Source organism: Dicentrarchus labrax, unplaced genomic scaffold (genome assembly GCF_905237075.1).
Source record: "Dicentrarchus labrax unplaced genomic scaffold, dlabrax2021, whole genome shotgun sequence".
NCBI lineage: Eukaryota > Metazoa > Chordata > Actinopteri > Moronidae > Dicentrarchus > Dicentrarchus labrax.
In genome coordinates this window covers 16554114-16570339 of record NW_026136709.1, presented here as the reverse complement: position 1 = coordinate 16570339, position 16226 = coordinate 16554114, and the positions used below count along the sequence as shown (strand labels likewise).

The following is a 16226-nucleotide window of genomic DNA, read 5'->3' as shown; positions in this document are numbered from 1 at the left end:
AATGACTGGCTTTGGTGGGTGGGCTCTACTTATTCAATGCAACAGTGCCTTGAATCACAAGACAAGTGCAACTCAGCGCCAAAATGTTGCACAAAATTACTAATTTGACAGTCAGGGATGTGAGATTCCCGACATCTTTGGAGCAGCACGGCTCAGATGCGATGGTGAGGAGGTTTCTGTAGCTTGTAGCAATAATGTGAATATATGTGTTGTGTTTACATGCTTGAACTTTGAAGTGTATGCCTCTGCAGCACACCGACCCCGATTATTCGGCCGCATATGTGGTGATCGACACGGACTGCGGGTTGAAAGGCTTCGGCCTCACATTCACTCTGGGAAAGGGGACAGAGATTGGTAAGATCTGTACATTGTGACAACTTCACAAACAGTGTTGCTGCTGCGTTCAAGTGCTCCAAATAAGCTCCGAATTTCGACTTCCTGCATCGAGCCTCTTGCAAATTCCATGAATTGGATTAAAGTGCTGTTGGGTGAAATAATACACAGTATATATATCAGCTAATGAAATTAAATACCAAATCCTACTGTGTTAATAATAAATGTGTCTTTTAATTACATAGTATTAAATATTAAAGACTCCCGCCGCTCTTACAACCACAGCAATTTATAAAACATAAATAATACAGATACACAAATATATGTAATACTTAATAATCATATGTATTTAGGTATTAGAAAGGTTAGAAAGGTTTTAAAATACAAATGCTGATTGTATTTTTAACTTAACTTAATTATTTTCTTACATGCTTGTGAAGTTGAACCTCACACCGCCACCTTGTGGTCATTTTTATTAAACACAATACAACCAGTGTAAAGACTCCTACAGATAAAGTATGGCACATATATGAGTATCAATGTAAAACTGTCTAGAGGCTGACTTTAGTTGATTGTGACCCTGCAGTGGTGTGTGCTGTGGAGGCCCTGGCTGGACTGGTTGTTGGGAAATCCCTGCAGGAGATTGTGAGCGACTTCCGTGGATTTTACCGCCTCCTGACCAGTGATAGCCAGATGAGATGGGTAAGAACAAGTGCACAAGCCTATTACTGATATTAAAATTCATAACAATCACAACAGTCTGGATGTTTTCTGTTTCTGCCTCCTCTTTTTCCAACATAAAAAATAATGATTCACATCCTCTTGTCATAGATTCTTTAACCTCATTTATTCTTATTCTTTAATAAGATATCTCTCTTCTGTCTCCTCATCTAGAACACTCTAATTCATGATACTTAAAGTAAGAGGCACATAAATCCTGTTTGGTTACTAATTACTAAATTTAAAATCCTTCTGTCTGTGATCGTGGCTTATTGCTGCAAGGTGCACTGCTGAAATGTTCCCATGTGATATTACTGGTACACACAAGTCCTCTAATCGAGTTTCTGAAGGTCCTAAAGTCCTGATTAATGGGCCAAGACGAATAGATGTGAGGCACTCAGGATTTTTGAGAAGTAGTCACAGGTGCGTGCAGAAGAGGTCCTTCAGATACAAAAAAGCCTTTTATAATGGGTTCTCAAAGTGCTGGCTAATAACACGTTTGAAAAATTCTGCCCACAAATCCTGTTTTAATTACAGGTTTTTTTTTCTTACACCAGGTTTTAATTTGGCTGTTTTTCAAATTCTGCCTCTTTATTTTTGATGCACACTCCAGTTAAGCATTTATTTTTTTCAGCACTACTCAAAACAGTTGTCAAGGTTGACTTTCTAAACTCTTGCCTGAACCAGTTAGGCCCAGAGAAAGGAGTGACTCACCTGGCCACTGCTGCAGTCCTGAATGCTGTGTGGGACCTGTGGGCGAGAGCAGAGGGAAAGGTGGGACAGGCATTATTAGAAAAACACAATTTTCCCTCACTGGTATGATACTTCATGACTCACAACCCTGTTTGTCGTCACTTTCTTTCAGCCGCTGTGGAAGCTGCTTGTTGACATGGTGAGTCACAGGAAATATAGATGTTGGATTTATGTCCTGGATGTGATTGCAAGGGAAATAACAGGTCTTATTTATAGTGTGTGTGTGTGTGTGTGTGTGTGTGTGTGTGTGTGTGTGTGTGTGTGTGTGTGTGTGTGTGTGTGTGTTAATTCAGGATCCCAAGCAAATTGTGTCATGCATTGACTTCAGATACATCACCGATGTGCTCACAGAGGATGAGGCTCTAGGTGAGACCGGTTTATGTCCAGAACAGTTTTTGTAAGTGCGTTGTTACTCAAAGCAAGACACTCTTTCTGCTTCTCTTTTCTAATTCAGACATACTTGTGAAGGCACAGAAGGGAAAGCAGCAGAGAGGTGAGCACACTAAAAAGAGTCATTAATTACATAGCTGAATGGGGGTTTTGTGGAACAGAATTGCCTCTTTAGAAACTAACAGGAGTGCTTTTAGCCTTCATAATAGGCCCCTGCACTCAATGATTGCACTATTAAAACGCGCTTCTCCTCGAGTGTTTATTACCTGTGTGGACTGCTTCTTTCGCCCGCCAGAGGACCAAATGCTCAGAGAGGGTTATCCTGCCTACACCACCTCCTGTGCGTGGCTCGGATACTCGGACCAGCAGCTCAAACAGGTCTCCGTGCTATAAAATGCTTCTCATTTCTCTGGTTGCACAAATTATTCTCAAATAACCACGACGGTTGTGTGTTTCTGAAGCTCTGCACAGATGCACTGAAAAGCGGTTGGACCAAGTTCAAGGTGAAAGTCGGTGCTGATCTAGAGGACGACATACGCAGGTGCCGCCTCATAAGGCAAATGATTGGAGCCAATAACACTTTGGTACGGTTGTTTATACTCCCGACCTTGTCTTTACACCAGGAAATAAAAGTATACTAAAGTGTTTTTTGTGTTAGATGATCGATGCCAACCAGAGATGGGACGTAGCCGAGGCCATTAGCTGGGTGTCCAGGCTGGCTGAGTTCAAACCTCTGTGGATCGAGGAGCCCACTTCTCCAGATGACATCCTGGGTCACGCTGCTATCTCCAAGGTGAGAGAGAAGTTTGATTTTACAGCTTGCTGATGTGTTTGCGTGTTGAAGATGTGGAGCCCCCCCCCCGATCCTTCAGTATAGTGAGGCTGAAGGAGTCCTCTTGGTTTGAGTCTCTGTGATCATTTTGTCTCTTTTAGTTATTTTGTGGCTTTGTTGTTGTTTTGCATCCCTTTGTAGTGGTTTTGTGTGTCTTTGTGATCATTTTTGTATCTTTGTAGTCAGTTTGTATTCCTTTTTCAGCAATATTTGTCTCTTTGTAGTTATTTTTGACTCTGTTTTTAGGTTTAGCAGCTCTTTGCCTTCTGGGCCCCTGGACCTGTGCCCTGTAGGCCCATTCATTAAGACTAAAGACTAATAAAAGATGTTTGATTTTGTTGTTACAGGCTTTGGCTCCACTCGGTATTGGTGTGGCAACAGGAGAGCAGGTCAGAGCTTGAGTTTATTCTTGCATACGTATCGCTGCTGCTAATGAAATCATAGTTTCTAGTTGGGTAACTGTTTCCTCTCCAGTGTCACAACAGGGTGATGTTTAAGCAGTTCCTCCAGGCCTCGGCCCTGCAGTTTGTCCAAATAGACAGCTGTCGGCTGGGCAGCGTCAACGAGAACCTGGCTGTGCTGCTGATGGCCCACAAGTTCCAGGGTAAACCTCAAGGCATGTCAACACTCAACACTCACAAGAGGAACATGGACCTCAAAAAGAGTTAGATAATACTGTTAAATAACTTAAAAGGAGATTTATATATGTCTTTAATCTCCAAATAGTTGGTAGAATAACTTGAGTTCTTCTCTTCCATTCATCGCTCATAAGTTCATTTTGCTTTTCAGCTGCTTAGTTTTCCTGTTTCTTTTTTGCCTTTTTCATTAATTTATTTATTCCCTTTTTTCCCCTCGAGCTACATTTTCCATTTTCAGGACCAAACTACCTCGGACAACATGGAAATTGAAATGTTGCATGGCTAAATTAAAGAATAGATAAATGGTTTAACTAGCTAGTAATATGAGTTAATTGTAAGACCTGATTGAAGGTCAAAGGAACAGTGTAAACACAATTTTTACTATTTAACTAATAGTATTTGGAATTGATGGATAACCCTTTACTACCTTTTGTTTGATTTCATGGCTCTGTAGCATTGGGATATAAAAACTGTAATACAATACAATATATATACACACACACCACTGCATATTTTCCCTTAGTGCCTGTTTGTCCTCATGCTGGCGGAGTTGGCCTCTGTGAGCTCGTCCAGCATCTGATTCTGTTTGACTACGTCTGTGTGTCTGGAAGTCTCAGTCACCGGTAAGAGCAGGATTTGTTTTTGTCGACTGTGAGCGAGCTCTTGACTGCGTCTGATTAGTACACGATAATCAGCACCGGTGTTTATTTTTCCTCCTTTCCAGAATGTGTGAATATGTAGATCACCTGCACGAACACTTCACCAGTCCTGTGGTGATTCATGACGCCCACTACATGCCCCCCAAGGTAAGATGAAGAACAGATAAACTATAATTACTCTCTGCTTTGCACAAAAAAAAATAATGTTTCTCCTTTACATCCACACTTGTTGCTTTAGGCTCTTATTTGAGTACACTGTGCTTATTGTTCTCAGGATCCAGGATATTCTTGTGAGATGCTGGAGTCATCGGTGCAGAGACACCAGTACCCTGAAGGGGATGTATGGAAGCTGCACATAAACAAATGATTCAAATTCAGACTGTAATATTAAATGTTTTAAAGCCAGGCTCCTGTTTGGTTAATAACAATTCTGTACACACCAAGCTGACACGAGCAAATTCTTTATTTACAAATTAGATATTAATTGGCATTTGCAAGCAAAACATTCCTCTGCCTGTAATGATAGTGAAAGACATCCTGTACAGTACATATAGAACTTTCCGCTTTCCCACACCCACCATATTTATCCCTCATTAAAGTGGGATTTTCACACAGCCATCTGCATCTTAATGGGTGGATGAGGGTTGTAGTCGCAGATTTCAAAGTCTTCTGCGCGGAAATCATCAATACTCTCCACTTTTCTCAGGATCTTCAGCTTGGGGAAGGGGCGGATCTCCCGCTGAAGCTGCACATTTCAGACAGATGAGCTTGTGTAAGTTTGAGATCAAGTAGAGAGCACAGGAGAGGCAGAACAACTGTGTTTAACCAACTCACCTGTACTTTTAGAGGTTCAATGTGGTTGATGTAGATGTGAGCGTCTCCCAGAGTGTGAACGAAGTCGCCAGGCTGAAGGGACGGAATAAAAACAACAGGTGAGGTCATGAAGCACACGACTGTACGTTAAAATCAGATGAGAGCTTTCAACAAAGTTACCTTGAGTCCTGTGATGTGTGCGATCATGTAGGTAAGAAGTGCATAGCTGGCAATATTGAAAGGCACCCCGAGGCCCATATCACCCGAGCGCTGGTACAGCTGACACGACAGCTCACCGTCACACACGTAGAACTGACACAGGGCGTGGCAGGGGGGCAGAGCCATGTGGGGCATGTCTGCAACAACGTATGAGATATAGATTTAAAAATGATAGAACAACACTATAAAAGGGATTTAAAGAGAGAGCTCTTATATCCTAGTTTTGTTCGTGGTTCACCTTTGGGGTTCCAGGCACACATGATGATCCGTCTGTCCTCTGGGTTCTTTTTGATCGTGTCAATGACCTTCTGCAGCTGGTCAACACCTTGTCCCGTGTAATCTGTTGAAGGAAAAAGGACCATTTAAGATCGGAGGGACAGTGTTTGGTTATGTTTGCTACGGTGTAATATATATATACCTAATATCTTCTGTTTAAAGGAATAGTTAGATTTTGCTCATTTCACTCTCTTGCCAAAGAATTTGAGCCTCCCGTAAAACCATGTGACGTCTTTAAGGTTTGGTTTTTGCACAGATTAAAGAATAATTAGATATGATGTGTAAAATTAGTGATCCTGGCAAGCTGTTAGATGAAACCGTATCATCATCGCTATCTCTTTGTCGCTGCTGTTCAACCAGATGCAAATTCAAAAAGATGCACTGCAGAATTATCTCCTGCCTGTATTTGTGTATGTAAATAACAGTATTTATAGTTTGAGTTTGTTCTATTTTATTCATCTTTTATGTTATTATTATTTTAAGTGTAACATGAAGGAACTACAAACTTTAATTTCTGTCTTTATGCTCAACTAGGCTACTAGTCTGCTGGCTGCAGCTTCAGATTTACCACGCAGACATGAGAGTGATATCAATCTCATGTAACTCCAGGCAAGAAAGAGAATCCACAAAATATTGAACTATTCCTTCAAGGTCCGATGTGCTCCTACTTTTAAAAATAACTGCAGTTCTGAATGGAGATTTACCCACAGCAGGTTTAATCCTTTGCACATTTTCCTGCACAGTGAACTCTGCGTGGCTGTGATATTGTACCTGCATGCATGTTTGTGTACTCGGCACCAAAGTGCCTCCACTGGAACCCGTACACAGGTCCCAGGTCGCCTTCCTCTCTGTCTGTGAACCCGAGGTTGTCCAGGAAGTCCCGGGATCCGTTGGCATCCCAGATCTTCACACCTTTCGCCGAGAGCTCTTTGGCATTTGTTGATCCCTGCGACCACACAGTAAAGAAATACCAGAAGAACAAGAGCTTAGTATTTCAGTAAGCAATCAAATGACTCTATACCTCTAGTGGAAAGTGAAAACATAAAAAATCATATATATTATCCTCACCTTGATAAACCAAAGCAATTCTTCAAGGATCCCTTTCCAAAACACCCTCTTGGTCGTGAGCAAAGGAAACTGATCTACAAACAAACAGAAACAAGTCATTAGACATTACTGACTATATAATTAATTACAGTGAAAGTTGCTTCGAGTACATTTCATAACCGGACTGACACTGGATTTGTGAGGCAAACACTGTTGTTCAACATGAACAGACATGAACATGAAGGAGGAAGTTAGAAATAAACTTCTCAGTGCTCCCTGTTGGACAAACTATGTAATTGTTTCTAAATTATCACAAACTAATCTGTACTAGTTTCTTGTTTCTTTGTGACCTATTTGCTGATACCAACAAACACATCTTACTTTTAATTTAATTTCATGTCATTTTAAATTGACACTCCACTAAAACTCAGAAATATTGACATATTCTGCATTTATACTCTTCTCATATACAAACTGTACAATATACTCCGCTTATATTTTATAGACTTTGGATGCAGATTGTGTTTGGTTTGCATTAATCCCAATCAATCAATTAAAAATGGTGCACTATTGATCTAAACGCTTCTTACCCATTAATGCACTAATAATAATTATCTAAAAAAGTATGTTTGACACAGAAAAAGGTCCATCATGCAGAATTGACTTATTCTTTATTTATTTTTTTGAATGCAGGACACATATTGACACATCCTCCATATATACTATACTATACACTCCACTAAAACGCACTAATATTGACATATTCTCACTCCACTTTTATTTTTATTTTATAGATTTTGGATGCAGATTGAGATGTTTGCAAACAAAACCTGATCATTTAATTATAAGTGCATTAATGCAATAATAATAATAATTTTAAAACGTATGTATGACCTTAAAATGATGCAGAATTTACTTACCCTGGATTTTTTTAATTTTATTTTTTGAATGCAGGACTTTTATTTAAAAGTATTTCATCATTGAACACTTCCGCCTCCTCGGTTTCTTACAGGCATTTATTTTTAACATGTACAGCAAATAGATTAAAAACAAACAAACAAATAAACCTCTCAGATTGTATCTGGCCTGAGTCCCGAACACAGAGACGACTCCTGTCCCGGTCCGGTCCCCCTTCCTGCGGCCGTGCTCCATGATGTACTCGATCTGATCCAGATACCCGCGTTCATCGCTGAAGATACCGAAGGTCTTCTTGTTCTTCTCCGCCGCCGCCATGTCAGGTTCTTCCTCCTTCTTACAGCCGCCCTCCCTCTGCAGCTCCTCGGTGTGTAGTTCTGAAGTGGCCGGCATTTTTTTGTTTGTGGATAAAAGTGGAGATGCGGACAGAGAAGTGTTGTTGTTGTTGAGTGGTCAGTTTTTCGCGGGTGATTTTGTTTTAGAGACATCTCGCGATAGTTGTGAAACGCGGGCTTTTAACATGATTTTCTTTTTCTTTTTTTTTACTAAGTGAAACCACAAATTATAGCTTTATTTACAGTGTTTACTTGTACAACGACTGCCATAAGAAAATCTAAATATAGTAATAAATACATAAAATACACATAATAATGTTTTTAAAGAGTAAAAATAGAGTTTTAAGTAGACCTATACAACAACAAACCTGTAAAATGTGGAGTAGACTTAACTTACAGCCATTTCACCTGCCTTAAACAGAGGAAGTGATAAATAAAATAAACATTTGTGTGAATACAAATTTGCAAGCATAAGCATTCTGTTTTCTATGGAGCCCCTAAAGGGACATGGGGAAAATAAAATAAAATGAAACGTTTCTAGTGCGCACTAGATAACATATTATGAGCACTAGATACTATTTTGTGAGCACTAGATACTATTTTGTGAGCACTAGATACTATCTAGTGCGCATTAGATACGTTGTGGTAGTCAACAAATGGCTAATTTTAATATTCAAACGAGCCATGTGTTGATTTGCCACAACACACGATCCCTTTCTAGTGAGCACTAGATAGTATCTAGTGCACTAGATATGGATCTGGTGACCACAAGATAGTATCTAGTGCTCACTAGAAACGTTTCATTTTATTTTTTTCCCCCATGTCCCTTTAGGGGCTCCGTAAAAAGGTGATTAAAATATCAGCTTTAGAAAATATCCAAGTATTACATTTAAAATTACAGTTAAGGAAGTCACTTTTTTTTGTTTTGTTTTTACTGAAACCACAAATTATAGCTTTATTTACAGTGTTTTTTCTTGTACGACTGCTATAAATCGAAATTTAGTAATAAATAAATAAAATAAACATAATAACATTAGAAAGGATTGAGTTTAAGTAGACCTATACAACCACAAACCTGTAAAATGTGGACTAGACTTAAAGCCATTTCACCTGCCTTAAACAGAGGAAGTGATAAATATTCTAAATTACAGTTAAGGAAGTCACTACATGAATTAGGATGAATTTTGACAAAAATAAATAAATAAATGAAAGAATGGCTCGAGCAGAGTGTACACAGGTTTATTGCAGAAACATTTAAAACCCTACGATTTAACTTACATGAATAAAAGGAACATAAGCTGTGCATGTAAAGGTTTAGAGGTCTAATACAGATTTCAAGTTTTACAAGGATTAGCTTAATTGTTCAAAGATAACCTGTACTGGACTCTTTATTCAGCATCTGATGATAATGGATGAACACTGGGATGTTCACATTAGTCTGTTCCTGTGTCGAGAAAAAAAACATAAAGAGTTTTTTAAAGAAAATAAACCACAATTTAAACTGATGTAGGCGTCAACACAAGCCAGTCAATCAATTTAAATAGTCTCTATGTACAAATTCATTTAATCTTGTGATACAAAGTCAGTGAAGGGTGAAATTTAGGATTGTTTCTTAGTTACTTCATCATTTTGGATTATGACACATCATCCCATTTGCATTGTGTCTCTCAGAATAAGATTAAATGTGAAGAAATGCACAGGGATTTGTCACAGTGTAAAGTTGTCGGATTCAAATTATCACAATTCATTTTGCTCAAATTCAATTTGGAGCTCTGCCAAGTGATGCCAGGAGCCACATAATTAACTAAGCCACAACACTGCCAGCATCAATACCTCTTATCTGCCGTTTGTGGAGAGTCAGAGCTTCTTGAGCTACATATTGGATAAAAGCAGGGTCGTCCACCTCCAGCTCCGCTGGGACTGAGACCGTTATTGGGGCAGAGTCCAGTAATGTTACAGCCACACTGCTGTCAGCTTTAGGTCTGATGTTCTTCATCTGTTGCTGTGGATTCACCTGAAAAATGAGATTGAGTGAATCAGTTCTTGTACAACAAATAACGTCCTTGCTCACCTGCCAGCGGCTGAAACACCTAACGAGATTCCCTCCAGCTTAAAGAAACCGTACCCATTTGTAGGCCGCATTATGTACACAGCCAGGTTCCATAAACAACATGTGCTTCGGCTGTGGAGTTTTAATTTAAACCGTGTTCATTCATTTTAGAGATTAAGTCTATTATCTGTAACAGAATTCAAATAACAGGATTATTTTTGAATCCTCTTTGGCCAAGAAATTCACAACAGTAATCCTTGTTGCAATGCATTTGGCACAACCCTCATGACATCCAAAATTTAAATACTAAAAGATAAAGTCTGATGAATGCACTGGAAACATACTGTGATCACGCTGAAGATGTTGTGTGGGCCCGCTGTGCTGTTGGACAGTTGGCTGAGCCAGCCGTACTTGTCATCCATGATGCTGAGCCACCTCTGTGTGTCCGCTGTGTGTCTCTGCACCAGCTGCAGCCTGTCGTCGTACTGCTGACGGGAGGCGTTGAGGAGCATGTACATCTCCTCCATCTCAGAGTGTAACTGCTGGACACTGGGACACTCTGTACGAACAAATGATCACATATAGAGGAGCGTGCAAAAGCCCGGGTGTGTTGGTGAAGTTAAGAAACAAGAAAAACTACAATTATTAATTATATTTTATTATTTTCTCTTTGGAGTAAAAGTCAATTATTTAAATCACTTCACAGATTATATCAGTGCAGACTATTTTAGCTAAAATGCCATAAGTTATATTCACTGTCAGCAGAAAATTAATCAACAATTTTGATGATCAATTAACAGTTTAAGTCAGTTATCGATCAAGCGTGTCAAACATTTACTGTTTTTAGCTTCTTAAATGTGAGAATTTGCTTTTCTCTGATTTATATGTCCGTATAAAATTTATTGGATTTGGATTTTTAGTCAGACAAAAGAAGCAATTTGAAGACAGCACGAGCTCTCAGGTAGTATTGTGTGATAAGTATTTTATAGACATTTTATAGACTAAACAATTCATCAGACAATCAAAGTAATAATAAACCATGTAATTTATATTACGGTAATGTTTAACTCATGATGCCTTTTATTACTAAAACTAGCTCACAAGATTCAGACTTTATAGTGACACTAAACTGCAATTAGCAAACGTATTATTTGCATTTAAAGCCCAGATGGAGACATTTCCTCATATCTGTACTATATGCACACATATGGGATGAGCAGCTACATAGATCTGAAATCAATAGTGCTAAAAACAATATGCCGGTTATTTACCTTTCACCAGATAATCTTCACACGTCTCGCACAAACTTTGGAGCTGCCAGCACTCTGATGCTTGCCTGCGAAGTCGTCTGCACAGATGTCTGTTCTGGGACTGTCCCAAAGCAGAGAGGGCTCCTGTATCTTTGTAGATAAATATACAGTAATAGATGTTAAAGTGGTTATCATACGAGAAAGAATAAAGGGAATACACATGTAGTGCTCACATACCTCTGCTTAATTGATGGAAGTACTCCTCTGCTTCTTGTACCTCCTCAAACACATCCACCACCGTGGAGCTGAACTCCTCCAGCACATTCCTCCCAAAGTCATACACCGAGTCAACGATGTGGTCCAGACCCACTGTCCTGAAGAAGCCAGCACTCGTGCCACCCTGCATGGACGACTGCGGGCTGGGTTGGAGCTCTGTGTTGAAGGCCATCAGGAAGGAATTCCCAAACACCTGTTGCATCTTTTTGACCAGAATGGCGCTCTGGTTGTGCAGGAGGCTGATGTTTGACAGCAGCTGGCTGAACGATGCATCCACCTGCAGAAGCTCCAGGTCAGCTTCATCTTCTGAGACCTGGTTCTCAGGTGGGTTGGTGCGACCCGCATTCTCCTCGTTTTGGTCGAAAACACGCTCTGTGGCTTCCAGCTGGGTGGCCATTTTCCTGAAAAACTCCTCCACCTGCAGAGAGAGAGATTCATAGAGAAACCATCATGTGTGGAGTTACAAACCAGTCTCTGCTTCATTATTTAACTGAGACGATTATAATAAGAATATGCTGAGGTCAAACCTTGAATGAGAAGGAGGCGAAGCCACGTCGACACGTCGAAGTATAGAAGGCCTTACAAGTATCTTCAAGACAAGGTCGACATTCCTCAAAGGAAGATTTGGTTAAATCTTGACATTGCTGCTCAGCCTCCTCTAGTTTCTGCTCTGTTTCCCGGACCAGCTGCATCGCCCCCTGAAGGAACCCCAAAACAGAGAATTCTGTCACAGATACATTACTTCTTAATAAGCCAGAGAGGATAACATGTGGTTTTTGGGGGCGCTGGCACAAAGCCCCTCGTCTTTTATTTTGAAAAGACACACAAAAAAACAACTAAAAAAACAGATTAATCTACAGACAGTTCATTTATCCTGACTGTAGTAAAACTACACCCCGACTCCCTAAACTAGCCCTACTCCCACATACATTATTCACTGTCTGCTTTGAGGTTTCTCTGTGAAGCTTTGTGCGGCTTTGCCTTTATGAGGCAGAAAATATGTGATGGGCTTCAGAATAATGCTCAAAGACTGGCATTTAACTGCTCAACTACAATGGTCATGTTCGGTCAAAAGTTAATGCATCCTGGCATCATGGTATTTCAACTGTGGGTTTCTTACATCAGGAATGATTACTGCAAATATCGGTCGGTTTGCAGAGGCACGACACTTAAAAGACCAGTCTGTAGGATTTAGTGGCATTTGACAGTGAAGTTGCAACCACTTGAATACAGCTCAGCCTTCTAAGGAGAAACTACGGGGGCTGCGAAAGAGCCAGTAATTGGTCTATGTGATCTGTAATAAACATGGTGATTCAACAGGGCGGCCTCTGTGGCAGAGGACCCGCTTCCTCTGTAGATAAAAATGTCTCATTGTAAGGTAACGAAAACACGATTCCTATATTCAGGTGATTATACACTAATGAAAACATACTTATGAATATTATATTTCCATTTTACACACTGGGCCTTATAGTTGCAATCACAGAAACACTTTATACCTTCTTCTTGTCACTGCTGTGTCTCAGGGCGTCCATAAGATGTCTGTGCTTCTCATCTTTTTTCTCCATCATTTCCTTCACCCGCTTCACCCCGAGTAACGCCCGCTTTATTTCCTCATCGACATACTGCTCTCCTGCTGCAGACAGCTCTACACACACCAATGAGACATGCTGGCATTAAGTTCTGCAATCGGTATTAGTAAGAAAAGTGTTTTCTGTTAATGAAGGCCTCACTTTCCAGCGTGTCCTCGCTCAGTGGCGGAGAGTCAGCAGCACAGAGCAGGACTTCTGTGATGCAAAGAATTTGAACAAGCAGCCTCTTCATCGTGTTTTGAGCTCTGTAAAAACAGAACAGAACTTACTCATTATTCTGCTATGGAGTAACATACAGCTCTACAAACAAAAGACATGCTTTGAGCCACCATGTAACCTGCCACAAGGTGGTGCCATTTCTCAATGATTTTAATGTAGAGACCTTTTATATGATACATACAGTGTATAATAATACAATAACAATTAGGAGCAACTAATTATCCCTGTGAACAAAAAGGTTCAAGTATGTCAGTGTGAGGGTAAATTAACACGATTACCGAAAGAGATCCCCATTAACTAAAGCTACTGCAGTCAACTAATCTTTCTTGGGTGGAAGTATCACATTGCATAACAAGGATAATAACTATAACACAGTGCGACTGAATTATTTATTATAAGTTAACAAAATTGCAAAAGCTCAAATGACTTATTTAATCTTTCCTCAGTAAATAAATTCTTCTTGTTCTAGCACCTGTAAGTGATAATATGAATTAATGTCAGCACAAACTGGCACTGAACCTGCCCACATAACATAAAAATGTCATATTCTAATGTCTTTCCCATGCTTTTCATTAACTTTCACTAAAAACACAGAGTTTTACTATAGAATTCCCAGTTTGCATGTGTCCCATTATTATTGTATTTGATGCTACCTGTGAATAAATAACTCTTAATAAGTCTCCTATACGCAGAACAGAAATAAATTATGAAAATGTATAACAGTTTATAGAAGTATAAAATATTTACCTTGATAACTATGAAAACATCAGACTCAGCTGGTTGTGCTGTTGGAGAGAGGAGAGTGAGTCGTCTACTTCCTCAAAGGATTGTTCTATTTTTATGGATCTACTCACCGGCACAGATCCTATTAGGGTGTTTGCATTATTAAGCCTTATGCGCACAGCATAACTACAGATCAGCTTAAGACAGGCTTTAATGCACGGTAAACATTACATGCTCCATTGTTTGCAGGTCTATCTCACCTTATTGCCTCCAACATACTCCAGAGCCCCTCTCAGGTAAAACATTCTGCTCTAATCTCCATCAGACTGACGGTAAGCCTGAGCTCCCTGCAGAGACCTGGCACACAATGGCATGGTCTTGTCTGAGCTCTGCATTGTAGGCCTCAAGAGGAGCAGACGGACTGTGTGTACATGTGCAAATATGCATGATAATACGAAAAACCAGTGTGTTTGCAACTTTTAATCTGAACTCTGTACAGTTTGAAATGTTTGGATGGATAACTTTTGTATTTGCACTAAAGAAATCTGCACTACTTTGTATTGCAGCACACAGCAATTTCCTTTGGGGATTGGGGAAGTTCTATCTTATATTATCTTATCTTATGTTATTTTATCTTATCTTAAAACAGAGTGAATATTGCACTCATGACTCCAGATAAATGCTATATTGCTCCATAAGTGCTGTCTGTGCAAATAAGCAGCAGTTGGGCCTAAAGAAGTTGGTTATTGGAGGTTTAAATAAAGCCACTCCTGTAAATATATCCAATATTTAAGTACAGTGGGATACAATAAGGTAACTCACTTTGCCCCCTTAAGTTTTTGATTAAATGCAAAGTTACCAGCAAAGAGATTCATCTTCGATATCACCAATCTTACTCATATAGCACCCTTCTCAGACTTTTCTGCAAGTTCTTAGCAAGCATAATCTGAAACATCCATCACACTGTGTCAGCACTGTATGAGGAAAAAGTCCTTTTGCTTCCTGTCTTTCTGGTTTCTACCACCAGCGACTCTCTCCTGCTGCATACAAGACAATCTGAGTTGTTCTTATCATGATATCTAAACATGGCAGCAGCGTGGTAAATGTGGAATTCCTGTGTGCTTTCTCAGCTCCTCTGTAAATCTGAGCCCACTGCTGAAAAAGCCTTGACCCAGCAAATGAGGTCCCAACCTCTGAATGAGGACCAGCAGGAGCAGGGCTGTAAGATACCTGACCCTCAGCTGCTTTTTATCAACTCGCCACGATCCCTATCTGAGCCCTAATACCAGCCTGCTGCTCCAATTATAGCCGACAGTAAAATAACAGTTTTGAAGCCTTTAGGAAAACAAGTAATTAGTCGCTTTATCATCTCAGGCTGGTCTGGAATCTAATATGTGGTGGACTGGGTCAAACTAGAGCTATTAGCACTGAGCCTGGGTTTGAAGGCTCTGTTATCCAAAGACAGAAGAAAAACAGATCTGAGTTTGATGTCTGTTTCAGAGGATTTTAGAGCCAGAGAAAGTTTGTGTTATCTGTTTCTTTGTCCTGTAAATCAATTGGTTTGAACTGAGCGAGTGCAAACAGATTAACATCAGGGAAACATAAGTGCAATGTAACCCACTGACACTGAGCTGTATGCTGTGAAGACATGAGAGTGGGTCCGTTTGATGCAGCTGTTTTTCTGCCTTTGATCAGTTATCTGCGTCGGCAGGCCGGAGAGAGATTATGGACACAGGAACTGTTGAAATTATCACTGCACCTGGAGGAGTTAAGAGGGAAACAGCCGCCGGTGAACTTTTACAGTCTAATTTTGATAGATCGTGGTCAGTCTTGGCTGCCATATGCAACAGAGACAGAAATTGTCATGTCAAAAATGAACAAATGCTTTTTCATGAAATGTTTTGAAGGATATTATGCAAATCAGTCTTGTTTTGTATATTAAAAACAGACATACCAAGGAAGATAAAAGTACTATAATGATAATAAGGCACTAAAAAGGGGAAAATCAGTGTCTTCATGAGGTGATTTTTGCCTATAAATTCAAAGAATTGTATTATCATCTAATAAAAACAACGCCACTGCAGTGGGGATACTCAATTAAATCAACTTAATCCATAACTTTCCCAGAATTTTTTTTAATTTTTCATGATTTTAGTGAATTTTTCTTTATTTATAGATATAGAAAG

At 39.8% G+C, this 16226-nt stretch overlaps 3 protein-coding genes across 5 annotated transcripts; 1 reads left to right on the top strand and 2 right to left on the bottom strand.

Annotated features, from left to right (window-relative positions):
* Positions 1–5: 5 nt before the first annotated feature.
* Positions 6–4730, top strand: enosf1 (enolase superfamily member 1). Of its 2 annotated transcripts, none has more exons than XM_051411045.1 (15): positions 6–164; positions 252–354; positions 920–1035; positions 1741–1827; positions 1919–1945; positions 2100–2172; positions 2261–2299; positions 2492–2574; positions 2658–2780; positions 2855–2989; positions 3376–3417; positions 3503–3632; positions 4190–4289; positions 4391–4472; positions 4600–4730. In XM_051411045.1, the coding sequence occupies exons 1-15, from the start codon at positions 84–86 to the stop codon at positions 4690–4692; spliced, it is 1314 nt and encodes a 437-aa protein (XP_051267005.1). In that variant the 5' UTR covers positions 6–83; the 3' UTR covers positions 4693–4730. The 2 variants fall into 2 exon arrangements, with proteins under 2 accessions (XP_051267005.1, XP_051267004.1); XM_051411044.1 differs by having other exon boundaries at positions 3503–3644.
* A 40-nt stretch (positions 4731–4770) lies between these two features.
* Positions 4771–8069, bottom strand: tyms (thymidylate synthetase). Its single transcript, XM_051411046.1, has 7 exons — positions 7748–8069; positions 6702–6775; positions 6405–6579; positions 5596–5697; positions 5319–5494; positions 5160–5231; positions 4771–5070 (listed from the first exon to the last, which is right to left on the bottom strand). The coding sequence occupies exons 1-7, from the start codon at positions 7986–7988 to the stop codon at positions 4933–4935; spliced, it is 978 nt and encodes a 325-aa protein (XP_051267006.1). The 5' UTR covers positions 7989–8069; the 3' UTR covers positions 4771–4932.
* Positions 8070–9153: 1084 nt separating this feature from the next.
* On the bottom strand, positions 9154–14309 carry LOC127369547 (clusterin-like protein 1). 2 transcript variants are annotated; one of them, XM_051411023.1, is made up of 9 exons: positions 14065–14309; positions 13240–13343; positions 13006–13154; positions 12034–12204; positions 11468–11924; positions 11252–11380; positions 10325–10539; positions 9764–9944; positions 9154–9374 (listed from the first exon to the last, which is right to left on the bottom strand). In XM_051411023.1, exons 2-9 carry the CDS (start codon positions 13328–13330, stop codon positions 9364–9366), a joined length of 1404 nt encoding a protein of 467 aa, XP_051266983.1. In that variant the 5' UTR covers positions 13331–13343; positions 14065–14309; the 3' UTR covers positions 9154–9363. The 2 variants fall into 2 exon arrangements, with proteins under 2 accessions (XP_051266983.1, XP_051266982.1); XM_051411022.1 differs by having other exon boundaries at positions 9154–9944.
* Positions 14310–16226: the final 1917 nt, after the last annotated feature.

What these genes read in the sequence shown, in the direction of transcription:
- enosf1 (XM_051411044.1), top strand. Translation starts at nt 84, where the DNA reads ATGTTGCACAAAATTACTAATTTGACAGTCAGGGATGTGAGATTCCCG. An exon ending in GGAAGCTGCTTGTTGACATG is followed by an intron (nt 1,946 to 2,099) that starts GTGAGTCACAGG and finishes GTGTTAATTCAG; the next exon opens with GATCCCAAGCAAATTGTGTC. An exon ending in GTCACGCTGCTATCTCCAAG is followed by an intron (nt 2,990 to 3,375) that starts GTGAGAGAGAAG and finishes TTGTTGTTACAG; the next exon opens with GCTTTGGCTCCACTCGGTAT.
- tyms (XM_051411046.1), bottom strand. Translation starts at nt 7,988, where the DNA reads ATGCCGGCCACTTCAGAACTACACACCGAGGAGCTGCAGAGGGAGGGC. An exon ending in GTACACAAACATGCATGCAG is followed by an intron (nt 5,698 to 6,404) that starts GTACAATATCAC and finishes TTCCTTCAACAG; the next exon opens with ATTACACGGGACAAGGTGTT. An exon ending in TTGAACCTCTAAAAGTACAG is followed by an intron (nt 5,071 to 5,159) that starts GTGAGTTGGTTA and finishes TGAAATGTGCAG; the next exon opens with CTTCAGCGGGAGATCCGCCC.
- LOC127369547 (XM_051411022.1), bottom strand. Translation starts at nt 13,330, where the DNA reads ATGAAGAGGCTGCTTGTTCAAATTCTTTGCATCACAGAAGTCCTGCTC. An exon ending in GAGCGAGGACACGCTGGAAA is followed by an intron (nt 13,155 to 13,239) that starts GTGAGGCCTTCA and finishes TGGTGTGTGTAG; the next exon opens with AGCTGTCTGCAGCAGGAGAG. An exon ending in ACATCTTCAGCGTGATCACA is followed by an intron (nt 9,945 to 10,324) that starts GTATGTTTCCAG and finishes CTCATTTTTCAG; the next exon opens with GTGAATCCACAGCAACAGAT.